Genomic DNA, 15,983 nt, shown 5'->3' with positions numbered 1-15,983 from the left:
TCCTTGTGCCATAACTGAGGGGGTGGGTTTCTGCAATAATTTAAACAGAAATGTTTGTTGTATAAACACAGGACAGTCAGGAGGCTCAGGGAGCTTGACCTTGAGCATGACACCAAGTTCATGTCACAGCCAGCTGGTGTTGAGTCCTGGGGATTTACCTTGTCCTGCCACATCCAGAACAAAAAGAATCTTTTCAATGATTCTTCCAGCTGAAGGTTGGAGCACATTAGAAATGAGGATCTGGAGCTGGTGGGGAACAGCATGAGCAGCCTTAAAACTGAGGGTGGGATAAATCTTTGGATAGAGGGGGGATAGGGCAAGAAGCAAAGTTAATTACTGAATGTCTTGGTGGAAGGATGGAAAGTTGACCCTTACCACAAAATATTTTTTCTCAAGAAAAAACAATGGATAGAGAGGTGTGCTTCGACTGTTACTGCCACAAATGTATGAAAAAAGCTCCCCCCAAATCCCTACGCCTCTTCTCTTTTTTGAAACCCTTTCCCTTTGTAAAAGGGAAAGAAAGTACACTTGATAAGATATCAACATTTCTGGTAAATGTATCAAATTTTCAAGTTCCTTTAACATATATTTATGATTGTTTAATATCTAAATTGAGTGAGTTTACTTTTGGAAGGTAATTCCATTTCTTTAAATAGTAGTAATTTTAAAGATAATTTCAACATTATTTGTTCTAAAAATTAAAAAACAGTAACATAAGTGTAGAATTCCTTCTGGAAACCTCTGAGGAAAATTCTCTTCTTTTAAACGACCCTCCCTGACCCTCTTCAAAAAAATCTGAGTGAAATGAGATTCTCAAATTTATATGGAGCCATCATCAAGCTAAAGGAGCTATAAATCAGAGCTCTGAGTTGGTGTAGGTGTCTCCAGACACCATTATGGCCATATCTGTGTGCAGTTGGTTCAGATCTTGCTCTGGTCACATTGGAAGAACCTCCCTTAATCCATCCTGAAACCTCAGGGTTTAGTGGCAGAATAAGCAATGATTTCCCTGCCCCAAAGAACTGCACACCAAAAAGAACCTTCTACTCAAAAACTAAATGGCAACTTTGCTCTGGCATCACTCTTGGCTTATTTGGATGGCAAATCCAAGAGAATGGGATGATGGAGGTTTCACTGCACCATCAGTCCCTAGGGAAGCTGTGAAGTAACAGTAAATAAATTAATTTTTGAGAGAGGAATCTGGCTGGCAAAATAAATCAATGAGGGATAAAGTGGAAAAATAGAAATTGTGGTGCAGGTGGCTTTCTGGAAACAATGGGACAAATATCATTGAGGGGAATAATAAGAAGAGTGTGTTTGGGAGTGCAAAATGCAAAATACCTTATGAACAGAAAATCAGTAGGTGGAAAAGTCCTAGGTAAATGGATCTGTCTATTCATAGAGATAAAGAGGATTTCTTTTGGTGGAGTATTTAATTGATGAAGGTTCCATTCAATGCTGCTCTGGATATTGTAGAGGCCTGTGCTATTGTGTAACACTGGAAATTACAAATTCACATTTGGATCTGGGACAAGACTTCTGGTTTTGCCAGGTACATTTGCCCTGATTTTTTTACTAATTTGTGAGTTTGTTAATACACAGCAGGATCTGGGGAGGGGCAGTTCTCAAAAGCACTATTGCCCACCTCAGGCAGTGGCATTTAGCTCAGGGCAGGTGTCCAAGCTGCAGGCTCAGGCTTCCAGTGCTCCTCCTCTGATTGCACTCCTGGGATTAGCTAAGACAAAGCCTGGTTCTGCTCTTCTGCAAAACCAGTCATGTGGATTTGTTCTCTCCTAAAGGATCAATCCATGTGCTTCCACTGGCCTCAAGAAAAGGCATGGATTATGTAAGTCAGATGGAAATGCATTGAAAAGCAAAGATGTTTATAATAATGTGATGGGTTGAGTGCACACTAGAATTATTTACACATGGTTCTCACCCAACAATCAATTACATTGCTGCCCAAGAGCCAGGGACGTGCACCCACAGAAAGCCAGCTCCATCCTGGGCTGCATCCCCAGCAGCATTGCCCAGGAGATTGAGGGGTTGATTCTCCTCCTCTGCTCTGCTCTGCCCTGGTGAGACCCCACCTACAGAGCTGTGCCCACCTCTGGGGCCCCAGGAATGACAGAGACCTTGGAGTGGATTCACAGGAGTGCCAGAAAAACTCTCAGAGGGTGGGGCAGCTCTCCTGTGGGGACAGGCTGAGGAGGATGGGCTGGTTTAGCCTGGACAAGGCTCCAGAGACTTTATTTCAGCCTTTCAGTACTTCAAAGTACTTACAGAATTATAAGAAAGATGGAGAATAAGTTTTAAAAACCACCTGTAGTGACAGGGCAGGCAGTAATGGTTTTAAAAGATGGTCGATTTAAACTGGAATTAAAAAAGAAATTTTTTTACTGTGGCAGTGGGGAAACACCACCACAGGTTGCCCTGAGAGGTGGTGCTTGCCCCATTCCAGGAAACATTCAAGGTCCGGTTGGGTGGGGCTCTGAGCAATCTTAGTTGAAATTGTCCCTGGACATTGCAGGAGAGTTGACTTAGATGACCTTTAAAGTTCTCTCCAAACCACTCTGTGGTGCTGTGATTTAGAAAATATATAATCTTTAGAAAAATTAGGGTGATTATCACCATTTTAGCTGGTCTTTGCTTGTATCAGAATATCACCAAGGAGCATTGCACTACAGCATTTTTAATATCAGTTTTGGGATGGGGATTGCCTGCTTTCAGCTGGGGTATCTAATGTGTGGACACTGTGTTACCCACAAATATTGCAGGGAATTCTGTTTGTGACTGGGACTCGCAGCTTTGCTGAGCTGTCACAGCTCCAGGAGCATTTGTAGTGCTCCAGGCACTGCACAGCTTAAAGACAGTGTAACTTTTTCTCTTCTTTTTCTGTTAGAGTCAGGATTAAATGCACCAGACCGTGCTTCTTGTTTGAACTCAGATGTTTATTAATTCTTGTCTATATTACAGTCTAACAAGCTCTGAGTTCTACAGCACTTCTAGCTAACAAAATACAAAATGGCCCCTTATCTTTCTCAACAAGGCCTTTTAAGGATAAGCTGTCCAACTATGAAATGACACCTAAATTATTTTTACTTTTAACCCAATAACCAACCGCCCATGGCCCACAATGTGGATTTTTCTATCCAATTACAAAACACCACCCAGACCCATGAAGAAGAAGGTGAAGAGGAAGACAGGTCTATGTTTAAATCCTCCATCTTGCTCTATAAATATTACTATATTCTAAAACCTTAAAATCCAAGTTTTCCACCATGTGATATCACACACTTCTATCCAAACTACACACCTATAATCCCAGTGCTGTCACTCAGTTTTGGAAGCTTTTTCCACGGCCTCAGGTCACATGTAATGTTTTTGGGGGGTTCAGTGGCTGTCAGAACAGAAAGTTCTAAAAATTCTCATTACCCAGGGCTCCAAGAAGACAGAGTGTGAATTCCCAAGAAATAGAATTTTATCAGACTGCCTGTGAGGGTCCAAGACTTAGACAGGGGCACAGTGCACTGAAACCTGTGAGGACACAACTGTACCCAAGGCCAGCAGGGTCCTCACAGAGGTTTCCTAGGTCATGTGAGTTATGAGGGTGGAGAGGGATAAAACTGACATAAGGAAAAAAAGAAAAGAACCTTGTTGCTGATCAAGGCATGTGGGTGGTAAATACTCAGGAAAAAAGCTGGACTGAAAGGCTGTAGCCACAACATCATGGCTCAGTGATCTGGAATTTTATGTGGTATTGCAGGGGGGAAAGTAAGTCATTCCTTGTATTGCCCCAAAATACATAACACCCCACAACTGTAACCAGTGAACGAATGAACTTTTTTTAATTTGATCTCTATGAGTTCAAATTCTGATAATTTTCTAGTAGATTTGTTTGGTACTTTGATGGGGTTCTAAGCCAGTATGCTCCATCATTGCTCCCTGAAGTTACCCCCCGGTCTGGACTGTCTGCTGACCTGGCTGCCAGCATGCATTGCAAAAACCTGCCCACATTTTTGTAGAGGCTGGCACCAGTGTGCCAACCAGGGATACAGGAAACCCACCTTTGGAACTGGGACCCAGCTTGTTGTTACCCCAAGTAAGCCTGAGCTTTCTGTTCCATATTAACACCAGGACTGGTACATCATCTGTGTATTGGGTAGATGTGATGCTGTTTCTCTGGTCCTAGAATTAAGATCCAGACATGGTTAAGGGATAAAAGGGTTTTTATCTCGGTATTTAATAAGGATCCTCAGGTACAAGAGTTCATCAGGGTAGAATCCACTGAAATGCACACGGTAGATTAAATAGACCTTGCAAATTAGCATATCTGACAAAGATTCCCTAATGAGAAGCTTAAGTGAATGCTGTGACATTTCCCTATTCTAATGTGCTCCCCCCAGATGGGCTTCTCTTGGTTTGCAGAATGTGTTCTGGAGAGAACCTTGGCTTCCCAAGACAGTGAAGGGTTTTCCAGCCTCCAGCTGTGAGGCCTTTGGGATGTTTGGTCTTCTGGCCTGGCAGAATACCAGGACTATGCTGAGATATCAGGATAAAGAATTACAAGTGTGCATGCTAAGAGTACTGAGAATACATAAAAGGTATATAAAAAGAGAAGAAAAAAAATCACCATGGCATCAGATGGACCAGGGATTATGTGGAAAAATATTAGATTTTAGATTAGATTTCATGGAAGCAGATTAGATTTTCAGCTTCCCTTGGCAAAAGCCAGCTGGAATAGAGAGGCTGTCTGGGAATGCCAGGAGGGCTTGGCTGTCGTGTGGCAGTGACCCACTGCAGGACAGAACAGGGGGAGAAGCTGGTGATGTCCACCCAGGTTTAATAGCCCTGCCATGGAGACTGGAGGTTCTTCTTAATAAGGGCTCAGAGATTGGAATTTTTAAGTCTTATCCTAAGAGAATTTGTCATGATCTTCCTTTTTAAAATCCATAACCACTGTATGATTCTAAGATTTTTTTTTCTAGAAACAAAATCTCTACTATATATAATTGAATATATATAATTGGCAGCATGGAAAGATCAGAGCTCATCGTTGTTTACTTCTCACTCTTTTCTGTAAATAGAGGTATAAATATACAGCATCTCCAGCACAAGCACCAGCCCATTAAGACAGAATAACAGGTCACAGGGCTGTGGTTAGGGTAGATGTTATTTACCAAAACTATCTCAAACCTTCATAGCAGTGGGCAAACACACCAAGGAACTTACAGGAACTGAACTGCAGCACCAGAACAAAGGCAGCCTCCACTCTGGGTTAGAACAGGAAACTAATATTTTGCAAAACTGCTGAAGCTTCCTGTGAAAAACAGACTTTATTGTTTCCTGTGTTCAAGATCAAAGCATTGCACAGATTGAGAGGGAGAAAAGCATCCTCATTTGGAGAGAGGTAGATATTTATCTCTTCAGAGAGCACAGTACAGTGATGAGAGATAAGGAGAGCAGCTTGACAAATTCCTCCTCTTCTCTTTCATTTCCATGCACCCCATGGCAGTGATCTACCCTGGCTCATCTGTATTTTATACAGGGATCTATCAGCAAGCTTTTTACCAGCTCCTGCCTTCCTCTCCCTTACAATCACTATTTCCAAAACCCTGGGAGTGTGGCAGGTAAGGGAGCCCCAAGAGACATTAGGTTGTATTTCTGCCTAGAGTCTCATCAGGGTCTTCAAAGCCAGGGCAAAGCTAGAAGAGATGAATTCCAATCCAGGAAATGAGCCAGAGAAAGAACCCTTGGGCTTTGTGGATTATTTTTTTTCTGTGAGGATACTAATAAAGAAGTATGGCTCTTTCTCTGAGGTGGCAACAGCGGGGAACAGAACAGATGAAGAACACTTATTTCAGTGATAAAGAAGATTTTGGGAAATTTTCTAGACTTTTCCCATGGGAAGAAATGAAAATTGTTTCATCTGGGAGCTAAGATGTATTCAGTATTTTTACAACATTTATCAGTGAGGCATGTGAAGAGGGAAAAAACAAAGATTAATCTCAACTCTCAATCCTACCCAGTAACATTTTATCAGTTTATAAATGAGAACAGAAGCTCTCATTGAAATCTGTGAAGGTCAAAGTGGCTGCAGTATGTCTGTAATATTTAATCTAGTCATCCTGAGAGCACTGCAGTGTCTGGAACATTTTACTGTTAGCCATGAGCAAGGATTTAGGAATGCACCTTCTCACAGAATCAGATTAAATGTACGCTCAGAGTACAAGTTTATAAAGCTAAATATGCAAAAAAGGGTTTTAAGGTTGTGTTTTGGTGCGTGTGGAAAATCCCAGCGTGACTGACTCGCTGGCAGAGTTTGAAGCAAGGAAGGAGTGATGGGCTGTGAGCAGGGCTGGAGGTGCTCTGGGTGTGAGCAGGGCTGGGCTGCAGCTTCCAGTCCTGCTGGCTGTGCCCCACCATGGTCCCACAGGACACAGGAATGTTGCCTCATTGCCTCAGATTTCTCCCTCCTACTTCCTTAGTGGAAATAGGAATTAGGGTCAGTAGACTGGTACAGTCATAGCAGAGAGATCTTAAAATAGGTGCCTTCTATCTGCAGCCTTTGCTGCCTCAAACTCTTCTCTGCAGGGTAAAATTTTGTAAAAAAAAAATTGGTACAAGAGGTGGAACACGATGAAATACTTGTATGCTTCCCCCTTTTGCCCTTGAATGCAGCCCCCTGTTCCTACTTTGCAGTGGCTTCTTGAGCTCTCTGCTGTAGGAGCACCATTTGGAGACTGCTGGTAAATGTGGATGCCCTTAAGGTTTAGTGGTTTATCCACTGCCCCTCAGGACACAGGGAAGAAGTGGGAGTTTTGCATTTGGTGGATTTGACCAAACATTTGCAGAAAAAGCAGAATGGGCCCTGGGCTGTCTCAAACATCACAAAATCACAGAATGGTTTGGGTTGGCAGGGTCCAGCCAAGGGCAGGGACAGCTCCTGCTGGGCCAGGCTGCTCAGGGGCTCTGTCCAGATGTCACACATGTCCCTGGCTGCACCCAGGCCAAGGTGCCAGAGCCCAGTGGGCTGTCACCAAGAGGAGTGGTGGGTTAGGTAGGGACATCCAGGCTGTGGAAGTCCACCAGCCTTTTGAGATGCTCCAGGAATTCTGCTTGGCCACTCTGTGTCTCTGTGATTTATTTTACACAAAGTAAATCAACAGAAGTAGCTTCTGCATCATCTGCTGTTAATGCTTTGGTTGTCTAAAGGTGCCCTGGCAAAAGATCCCAATGATCAGGCAACTTCCCTCTGGAATAGTAGAGAAACCTGCTGTTTTCCAAGCATTTCAAACCATTTCCAGGTGGCTGAGTGTTAAGACTGAAGGAGCTATGAATGTGCAATCTGACCTAATGACTCTTCTTTTCTCCACTTGCAGATGTTACTCCATCTCCCTCAGTCTACAGGCTGACCTCTGAAGATGACCAGGATCTGGAAATGTGCCTTATCACCGATTACTCCCCTGAAAAGCTCACTGTTAACTCTGCTGAGCATCACACATCTGCTGTCGTGGGGGTGACAACAGAGGACAGCAGAGAGGAATCCAGCTACCTGTTCACATACTGGGCCAGGAGAGATCAGCTGCAGTGTGCCGCCAGCCACGAGGGCTTTGGAGAGCTGAAGGGCGAGGACCCTGAGAGTGGTAATGGCATTTCTGGGGCTGTGGGCAGGGCTGGAGGTGCTCTGGGTGCTCTGGGTGTGAGCAGGGCTGGGCTGCAGCTCCCAGCCCTGCAGGCTGTGTCCCACCATGGTACCACACGACAGAGGAATGTTGCCTCATTACCTCTGTTTTCTTCCTCCTTGTTCTTGGGTGGAAACAAGATTAAGAGTCAGTAGACTGGTACAGCCATGTTGGAACCCTGGGCACAGAAAATTTTAGACTTTCTGTGCTGACAGGCACTGACCCTCAAGAAAACACTGTACTTGACCTGAGACCTTGGAGAAAATTAAATTAAATTAAATTTTAATTTAAAATTAAATTAAAACTTAATTATTAAATTCATTATTAAATTTAAAATTAATTCATAATCTTCCAAAATTAAATGATAGCACTGAGATTATGAGTTGTAGTTTGGATAGAAGTGTGTAATATCACATAGTAGAAAACTTAGAATTTAAGGTTTTAGAATATAGTAATATATACAAAGCAAGATGGAAGTTTTAGAGCTAGTTCTTTTTCACCTTCTTCATGGGTCGAGGTAGTATTTTATAATTAGTTAAGTCCACATTGCAGGCCATGGGTGGTTAGTTATTAAGTTAAAAGTAAAAATAATTTAGGTGTCATTTCTTAATTAGACAGTTTATCCTTAAAAGGTCTTGTAGAGAAACAGGCAGAGCCATTTTTTTAGTTTGTTAGCTAGAAGTGCTGTAGAACTCACAGCTTGTGAAACTATAATATAAATAAGAATTAATAAACATCTAAGTCCAAACATGAAATACTGTCTCTCAAGCATTTTATCCCAATTCTATCAGAAAAAAAAATAAAAACAACATTCAGTGGTGCCCCATGTGAGGAATGAACTCACAACCTTCACAGTCATAGCAGAGAGATCTTAAAAACACACTGTGGGGGCATAGAAAACTTGAAATTTCTTTGCCCAATGGGACACTGAAGTTTAATTAGATCATATTTTTTACTTGCCCTGAAAAAAGGGAGAAAAGAGTGTTTATGGGAGGACTTGTTGGCCAGAAACTCTAATTTATTCCTTCTAAGCAGAGGATATCTTTATAGACCTCTGAAGAAGTGCATTTTTGTTATTAATCAAATTTATTGTTACTCTCTGCAGGTGCCAGTGCTGTCTGTTTCACAGGGATGTCCCTGCACTTCAGGACAGGTATGTAACACAGCATTTGGGGAGAAAAGTTTGGCCTGACTAAAGTAAATGTCCTCCCAAGTTTTTGCTGGGGAAGAATTCTTTTTGAAGCAGCAAAAAGTCAGACAGAAAATTTCCAAAAGGGGCCCCACAGGCTTTAAGCATCAAGGCTGAAAGTCGTGGTGTTAATGCAGCTTTCCTGACCCAAGCTGATAATTTTTATGCAGTGTGGCCAGAGCCCACAAGCTCTTGCTCTGACTCACCCCAGAGAGGCTCCAGGTACTGCTATGAGTCAGCACAGCCTCATTTCATCCTTTGGGGGAGTTGGGTTATTTTGGGTGCACAAACACCCAATGAAACAATCGCTGAGCTGGTGGTTTCTGTGCTCAGGGTGCACTAAAGCTGAGGTGCACCCACACCAGCTCTGCCCCAGCTCACTGGGGAGGGCTCAGGGCAGTGCTGCACTCCCAGGATCTGCTGCTGTGCCACTTCAAAAAGCAGAGCCTGTGCCTGCCCTGCTCTCAGAGCAGCTGTGCTCTTGCAAATCTTTCCAAAACACCGTTTTGGGAAAATACCCGTCAGTAAACACCAGCCTCTGAAAGGTTCTCAGTGACAAACTTACAGTGAGGTTTTGCTGACAGCTCCCTCCTTCTCCAGGATAGATCAATGTATTTTCAAATGGAAATGGTTTTGAAACTTCAGATCAACATAAAATTCAAATACAATTGTGTTCCATGATTAAAATCAAAATTGCTTTCCCCTTGCCCATTTAAAAAAAAAATTTAGAGAGAGGAAGAAGGGCTTCTTCCAGCATCCTGAGTTCATAATGCACATTATTTAAATCCAGCTAAGTGGCTGGCAGACTGGCATATTGGATAATTAAGTGGTAATTGAATGGAATAAGTTAAAGTCTCTGAGTCCTACTCCCTATCTCGTTTCCTGCTCTACCAGCTGACTCCATCACACAACAGAGCAGCTCCCTTAAAAAGGGCTTTTCAGTCTGTCTGGAACACAAGGATGTCTCAGTGCTCTTGTGACTCTCTTTTTCTGTTTTTTCCAGATCAACACTTGAACACACTGTCTTTGTCACAGCTGGGCCTCAAAATAGTCTTATTGAAAGGAATAATTTTTAATGTGCTGATGACGATGTTTATGTGGAAGAAAAAAAAGGTGAGTATGCTTGGGGGGGGTCTGAAAACATCTGTCAGAAAATATCTGGATTGGTCCTTCAGCTATGAATGCTCCTTCTCTCTGGAACAGCTATTCATACAGTCTATTCAGACTTCTTTTTTCTGCCAGCAGCAAAATCTCTCCATTCCTTTGGCCATTTTCACCCACTGCTCAAATGCTCTTCTTTGTTCATAAGAATTTTTTTTCAAGATATTTCTCCTTTCTATTTCTACATCCATCCCTTGCCCTGACTGCATTCATCCATCAGATTTCTCCCCTCGCCTGCCTCCAGCTGGGAAAGTTTGATGGTTATTGACTTTAATATAAATCCTAATATATTAGTTTTTCCCCAGTGTCTGTTTCTTCTCTTTCTCTTGCCTGGACACTTCAGCTCTACAATTGTGCAGCTGCCACTGTAACCCAAATAATGCTTTAACACATCTTTTTTGTTCTTACAGGACTGAGAATGACCAGAGTGGTGCAGTCCTGAAGTACCAAAACCAACAGCTTTGAGACAGCACCATGAGCAAGAGAGAGAGCACAGGGATATTCCTCGTGCAAGGGACATCATTTGCTGTTCCTATAAATCACACCAGCCATCATATTCTAAAAAGCTTTATTTGCATTGCTTTAAAACTACTCCAAATGAAACATTTCCAGCATTCTGCCTTCCAGATGCCTGGGTCATTCACCACACAGTGCCTCTTTTGCATGAAGCAGAATTTGCTATAATTATACATTGCCAAGCTGTTACTTGCATTAAAACCATGACTTTGCCTGGAGCAGAAGTGTTGTTTGTTAAAAACTGCAAGCTAAGTATCACCTGAAAGGGAATTTTTCCTATTTTGGTAGCTTTAGGGTATTCATGTCTCTTAGGGTGCACCCCCAGAAACCTTTTCAAGTGCAAATGAAATACTTTGAAAAGCAAAGAGACACTGAATCAGGATGCATTGTCCTGCCACCCTTTGCTAGACCAGAGCAAGATATCCCCTTTTTTTTCCCTAGAGGATGAGCTGCAGGTCTCCCAGAAGTCCCAGATTCAGTGAAATTGTCACTTCAATATCACAGAAAAAAAATAGAAAAAAAATTTTTTTTATTATTTTTTTAAAGTCTAAGTGTGCATAACAATTTAAACCAGTTTAATATTTGGCTTTGTGTTTAGTAAAAATTCAAACCGTTTCTGTTCTTTTTTCTTACTTCTAACAACCTGAGATCTCCCAAGTTCTTTTTGTAATAAATGCATAAAAATATACGGAATTAGTTACCTGTCTTTGTGTGCCCACCTTGGACCAGTGCTTGCCTGTGGCATCTGCATGCTGCTAATTCATGAACTGTACTGGCACCCACAAGATGTCTTGGCATTTCTTCAGGCTGTTATCAAACAATTCTTAAAAAAAAAATCAGAAACTTGTTTGTCTCTTGTATTTGTTGTTTGAGGCTTTTGGGAAGAAGGAGGGAAGGGGTTGGACCCACCATGGAGGGTGGGAACTGTTAGGAAAAATAATCCACAAACTCCGGAGCTTTGTGTCCGAACAGCACACAGAGCGGTCCTCTGACTTCAGTCCCATCAAGGGAGAGGCCGTGGGGCGTCGCCCCTGCGGTCTCTCGGATTTGGGAGGTCGCAAGCTCCTGCTGATCCCCATTTCCCGGGCACGTTTCCCTCCCTCTTTCCCCACTGGCTGAGGTACTTGAGAGTTACAGCCTTCCCGGAGGGCTTAACACCTAAAGGTCCTCTTTAATGTACATCCCCTCTTTCAATTTTTAATTCTTATGGAATTCATGGGTTTTCCCATTGTTTCTCTCATCTTTCGTGATCCACTTTCATTTATCAGCAAAGCCACAGTTTGTTTGTAAAGGCAAATATCTTTTTTTCCCTTCATCAATCAGTGGAATCTTCCCATTGTTTCTTTTATCTCTCAGTGCCAGTTTTATCTACCAGCAGACCCACTGCTTGTTTGTAAAGACAAGTCTGTCATTCCTCTTGGAACAAAGTCCTTCTGCAGGACATCTGTGCTGTGTCCCTGTGAGGACAGTGGGCAGAGGGAGAAGGGGGGAGCCCTTCTGCCCCAAGGGAAGGCTCTGTGCTGGGTGGAAGCAACAAAAACATGGCTTGGCCACAGAGAGAGGACTGCTCACAGCTCCAGGGTCCTGGAGGCAGATTGCTGCTGCTGTGGGGTACACAGGACCCTGAGGTGTCCTGTCCCCAAGTCCCTCACTCCTGTCACAGCAGCACAGGGCACCTGCTTTACAGCGGTGACAGGAATGGACCCCCTTTGCCTCCAGGTTCTGTCTGTCCCTGGTAAGTCTGGGAGGGAAATGTTCTCCTTTCGTGACATCAATTTCTCCAACATCTTCTGATGCCACAGTGATGCCTTTCTGGGGCTACCTAAAACCAGAGGCCAGACCTAATTAAGGGATTAAAAAGCTGTTCTATTAATTGAAAGCCCTTCAGGTACATTTTGGGCAGATGAAGCTCCCCAGTGGCTACACCCAAAAATGGACCCTGGGTGACGAGTTTTCACACTTTTATACACTTTTGTCCATTTGGATCTTGGGGGTTAATCTTCCAGTTCCAGCTTCAGGTAATGAAGTAATTTAGCCCCAGTTTGCTCCCCCAAACCCACTTTTGTTTCCATTTCTCAGGGGCTGAAGCAGTGAGGTGTCCTTGATTGGCAGGCCTGGAGAGGAATTGTTGTGTCTGACCAAAATGGGAAAGCAACAGCTCACACTGTGTATGGAGTTTAGAGTTATACACTAAAGAATTGCAAGATTACAAATACATGAAAAATATAAAAGCTAAAATCCTAAGGCATCAGCAGAAGTTCCTCTGTGAGGGAGAAATGAGAATGCTCTGACAGAAACACACTCTCCCAGCAAAGCTTGAACTTTGCCTGTGCCTCCCACCAGTTCCCAAAGTGGCAGGAAAAGCCTCTCTGGAGCAGTGAGGGTTGTCCCTCACCCAGCCGGGTTCACAACCTGCACAAGGAGCTGGTTTTGGAAAGGGTCACAATTCAAACACCTTTAGCCAAAAGCCCTGGTGCTTCCTGTGGGAGAACCATGCCAGGATCTGACCCCACCCTGCTGAGCAGCAACACAACAAAGCCTGTCTGGTGTCCTGCCTTGGTCCTGCACCTGAGCAGGTGACCTGTCACAGGTGACAGTTACTGACCCCTCCTGACAAAGAACAACTTAAACTTTCCCTATTGACTGGATTATTTTACAGTACAGCTGTTCAGGGACTTGTTCTCATGTCTCTCCAGCTGTAGGAAGCCTGTGGTTCCTGAAGTGCTGGATTCCAGGCAGCTCTTGGAGCCTGCATTGCACTCATGATGGAATCTGCCATGTCACTGGGAAACAGACTGAAGAAGCTGCCTAAACCAGATATGAACTATAAAGCAAGTCATAAGTCATTGCATTTCACATATTTCCAACTGATTAACCTCATTCTAGAAAATTTCAGGGATGTGGTAGAAAACTTTCATTACTCATTTCATATTAATTTACCTTTAGCATCACTTTTTAATATTAATAACCATATTTGTTGTTGGTTTTTTTTTTTTTATGTTGCACTTCAAACTCACTCCCAGATGAAAGGGCAAGAGCTAAGGACTGTGCTGCCTCTGTTTCCACATCTCAATCTTTCCTCTTCCAGGTTAAACTGACCCCAGCGACAAGATTGTGTCAAGTGGGAGATGAGTTAAATATTTTGACTAAAATGGCTCCTGGCACATGACCTGCAAAGCACTGAATTTGCAAGGTCTGCTTCAAAGACATTTTCAGATATCAGGCTGCCAATCTCCCACCACCACAGCGTGCCCCCCCTTCCCTGCATTTGCTTGTTTATTTCGAGATACAAGAAACCACAGATTAAAGCAAAGCCAGGAAACAACAGCAGGGCAGGAGGTGGGAAGGGGCTGGTGGCCCAGGTGGGGCAGGAAGAGGCCACAGCACAAGTTCCATGACGCCACAATCGAGATCTGGGTCACCACCAGTGCTCGTCTACACCCGACCACAAAAACCACATCCTCTGGAAAGTGCAGCACCAAGGAGGTGGAGGTGGCACGTGGCAGGGAGGGGGAGAAGCTGTGGAAAAGAACAGCAGACGTTAGACCACAAGCCAAAGTGGAATGAGGTTAAGTTGTCCTCCCCTCCCACCCCTCACCACAGCCGGCACTTGGGGAGTTGTTTTGGGCACAGCAGAAAGGATTGAGCTATGTATAGAGTGGGCAGGGAAAGGAGGGGAGAAATGCATTACAAAGCCTGGTGGGGAGAGCTCTTAGAATTGTGTCAGGTTTCTGAATTTGCTGATAGGTCTCTGCACTCTTTTTACAGATTAAATCTTGTGCAGAAAAATCCTTCCACTTCTGCTGACCCAGATGAGAAGGAAGGATGAAAGAGCAGATCAGAGTCCTCTCACAGTGTCAGGGAAGAAGGTTTTCATGATGCACCTTTAGCATCCTCTCCCCATCACCTCCTGTGGGTAGATGAATTTGTGGGGTTTTTTCAGGGTTTTGTTGGAGAAAATATCCTGCCCAATATTTGTCTCTCTCATCAAACATGGCCCTGTGCACAAACCACCCTCTCTCATATTCCTCCTCCTCCCTGTGTGACCAGGGACCTGAGTGTGGACTTTACAAGGACCGGAACTTGAAGGTGTCAGTGGATCTGTTGAAGTTTATTCCAAAGCAGGAGGAGCTATGATAGGACTTGGAAGGGACTTTAAAGAACACACATTCCCACTCTCAGCCCTTCCACTATCCCAGACTGCTCCAAGCCCCATCCAACTTGGCCTTGGACACTTCCAGGGATCCAGAGGCTGCCACAGCTTCTTGGGCACCCTGTGCCAGGACCTCCCCACCCTCAAAGAGAATAATTCCTTCCCAATATCCCATCTAACTCTGCCCTCTGGCACTTTGAAACCATTCCACCTTGCCCTGTCACTACTTTGTGAAAAGCCCCTCTGCAATTTTCCTTTTCCCTCAAGAATTCTGCTGTGGAGCTAAAGGTGACAGGAGGAATTGTAGGCAGGTAAGAAGCAGGAAAAGGGATTAAAAAAGGAAATGTCCACAGCAAAGCCCCCCATCTCTCACTCAGCCCCTGTGCAGTTCTGAGCAGCAGCCAGGGGAGGATGGACCTGAGTGTCCTCATCAGTTATATTAAAACAGACTTCCTCTGGAATTCAGGGGAAGAAAATCTGTTCAGATGTCAGGAGTGGTTGGTTGCATGTTTCCTTGTTGTTCATCTTTTTTTTTTTTTAGCCAAGTGCAAGATTAGCTTGTCTTTTCACAATCTCTCATTTTTCTTATCTTTTTTTCTTCCCCCTTTCCTCTTTTTCTCTCTTTCTTTTTAACAGATTTGTTTTCTGCTCAGTTAAACTTGTGATCACAAGAACACGAAGTAGTATTTTTCTCCTTCTGGAGAGACTCTTGCAGTGTGATGGGCAAATAGCCAGGAATAATTATACCAAATTATTGGTGGAAAAAAATTGATGGAAAAAACCTCTCCCTCCCAGTTGTTGGAGTATAAATTCCTTCCTCTGGGCCAAATCCAAACAGGCCCAGGAATGCCCAGAAATGTGAGGATTGAATTAGAACCTCCAGAGAAACTAAAATACATAAAGCCACACAGACATGAGGTTAAAATGGCAGTTTAGTTTTAAAGAAATAGAGGATTTTTAAGTGCCTTAAACAAATAAGAGCCTGTGTCACTAAGTAAGAAAAAGACCTAATACCTAGTTTAAAGTTCAGAAACATTGCCTTTTGCAAAGTCAGTTAAATTCTAGTCATAACAAAAATAATGTAGCTTTGCTAGGACATTCTTGGATAGAACAGATAGGGCTATATGTGTAGAATTTGTGTAAGAATTTATGAATATTAACATACATCCATTTTAGCCTAGGATATGTCCAAAGCTATTTTAAGAAAATGTTCATGTTTAAGTCTTTTTCTGACCCAGAGATGAGGCTCCTCAGAGGCATTTTAAAAACTTTTATTCCA

General features: G+C 43.3%; 1 gene segment (V, D, J or C); it reads left to right on the top strand.

Moving 5' to 3' along the window:
- The window catches only part of LOC136372331 (T-cell receptor alpha chain constant-like), a 45,716-nt gene extending 34,477 nt beyond the window's left edge, over nucleotides 1-11,239 (top strand). Inside the window, 4 exon segments of the C gene segment in view lie at nucleotides 7,383-7,646; nucleotides 8,791-8,838; nucleotides 9,878-9,987; nucleotides 10,446-11,239. Coding sequence covers nucleotides 7,383-7,646; nucleotides 8,791-8,838; nucleotides 9,878-9,987; nucleotides 10,446-10,451 — 428 coding nt within the window.
- Nucleotides 11,240-15,983: the final 4,744 nt, after the last annotated feature.

Source organism: Sylvia atricapilla, chromosome 27, assembly GCF_009819655.1.
Source record: "Sylvia atricapilla isolate bSylAtr1 chromosome 27, bSylAtr1.pri, whole genome shotgun sequence".
Taxonomy (NCBI): Eukaryota; Metazoa; Chordata; class Aves; order Passeriformes; family Sylviidae; genus Sylvia; species Sylvia atricapilla.
This window is presented reverse-complemented; position numbering and strand designations above follow the sequence as displayed.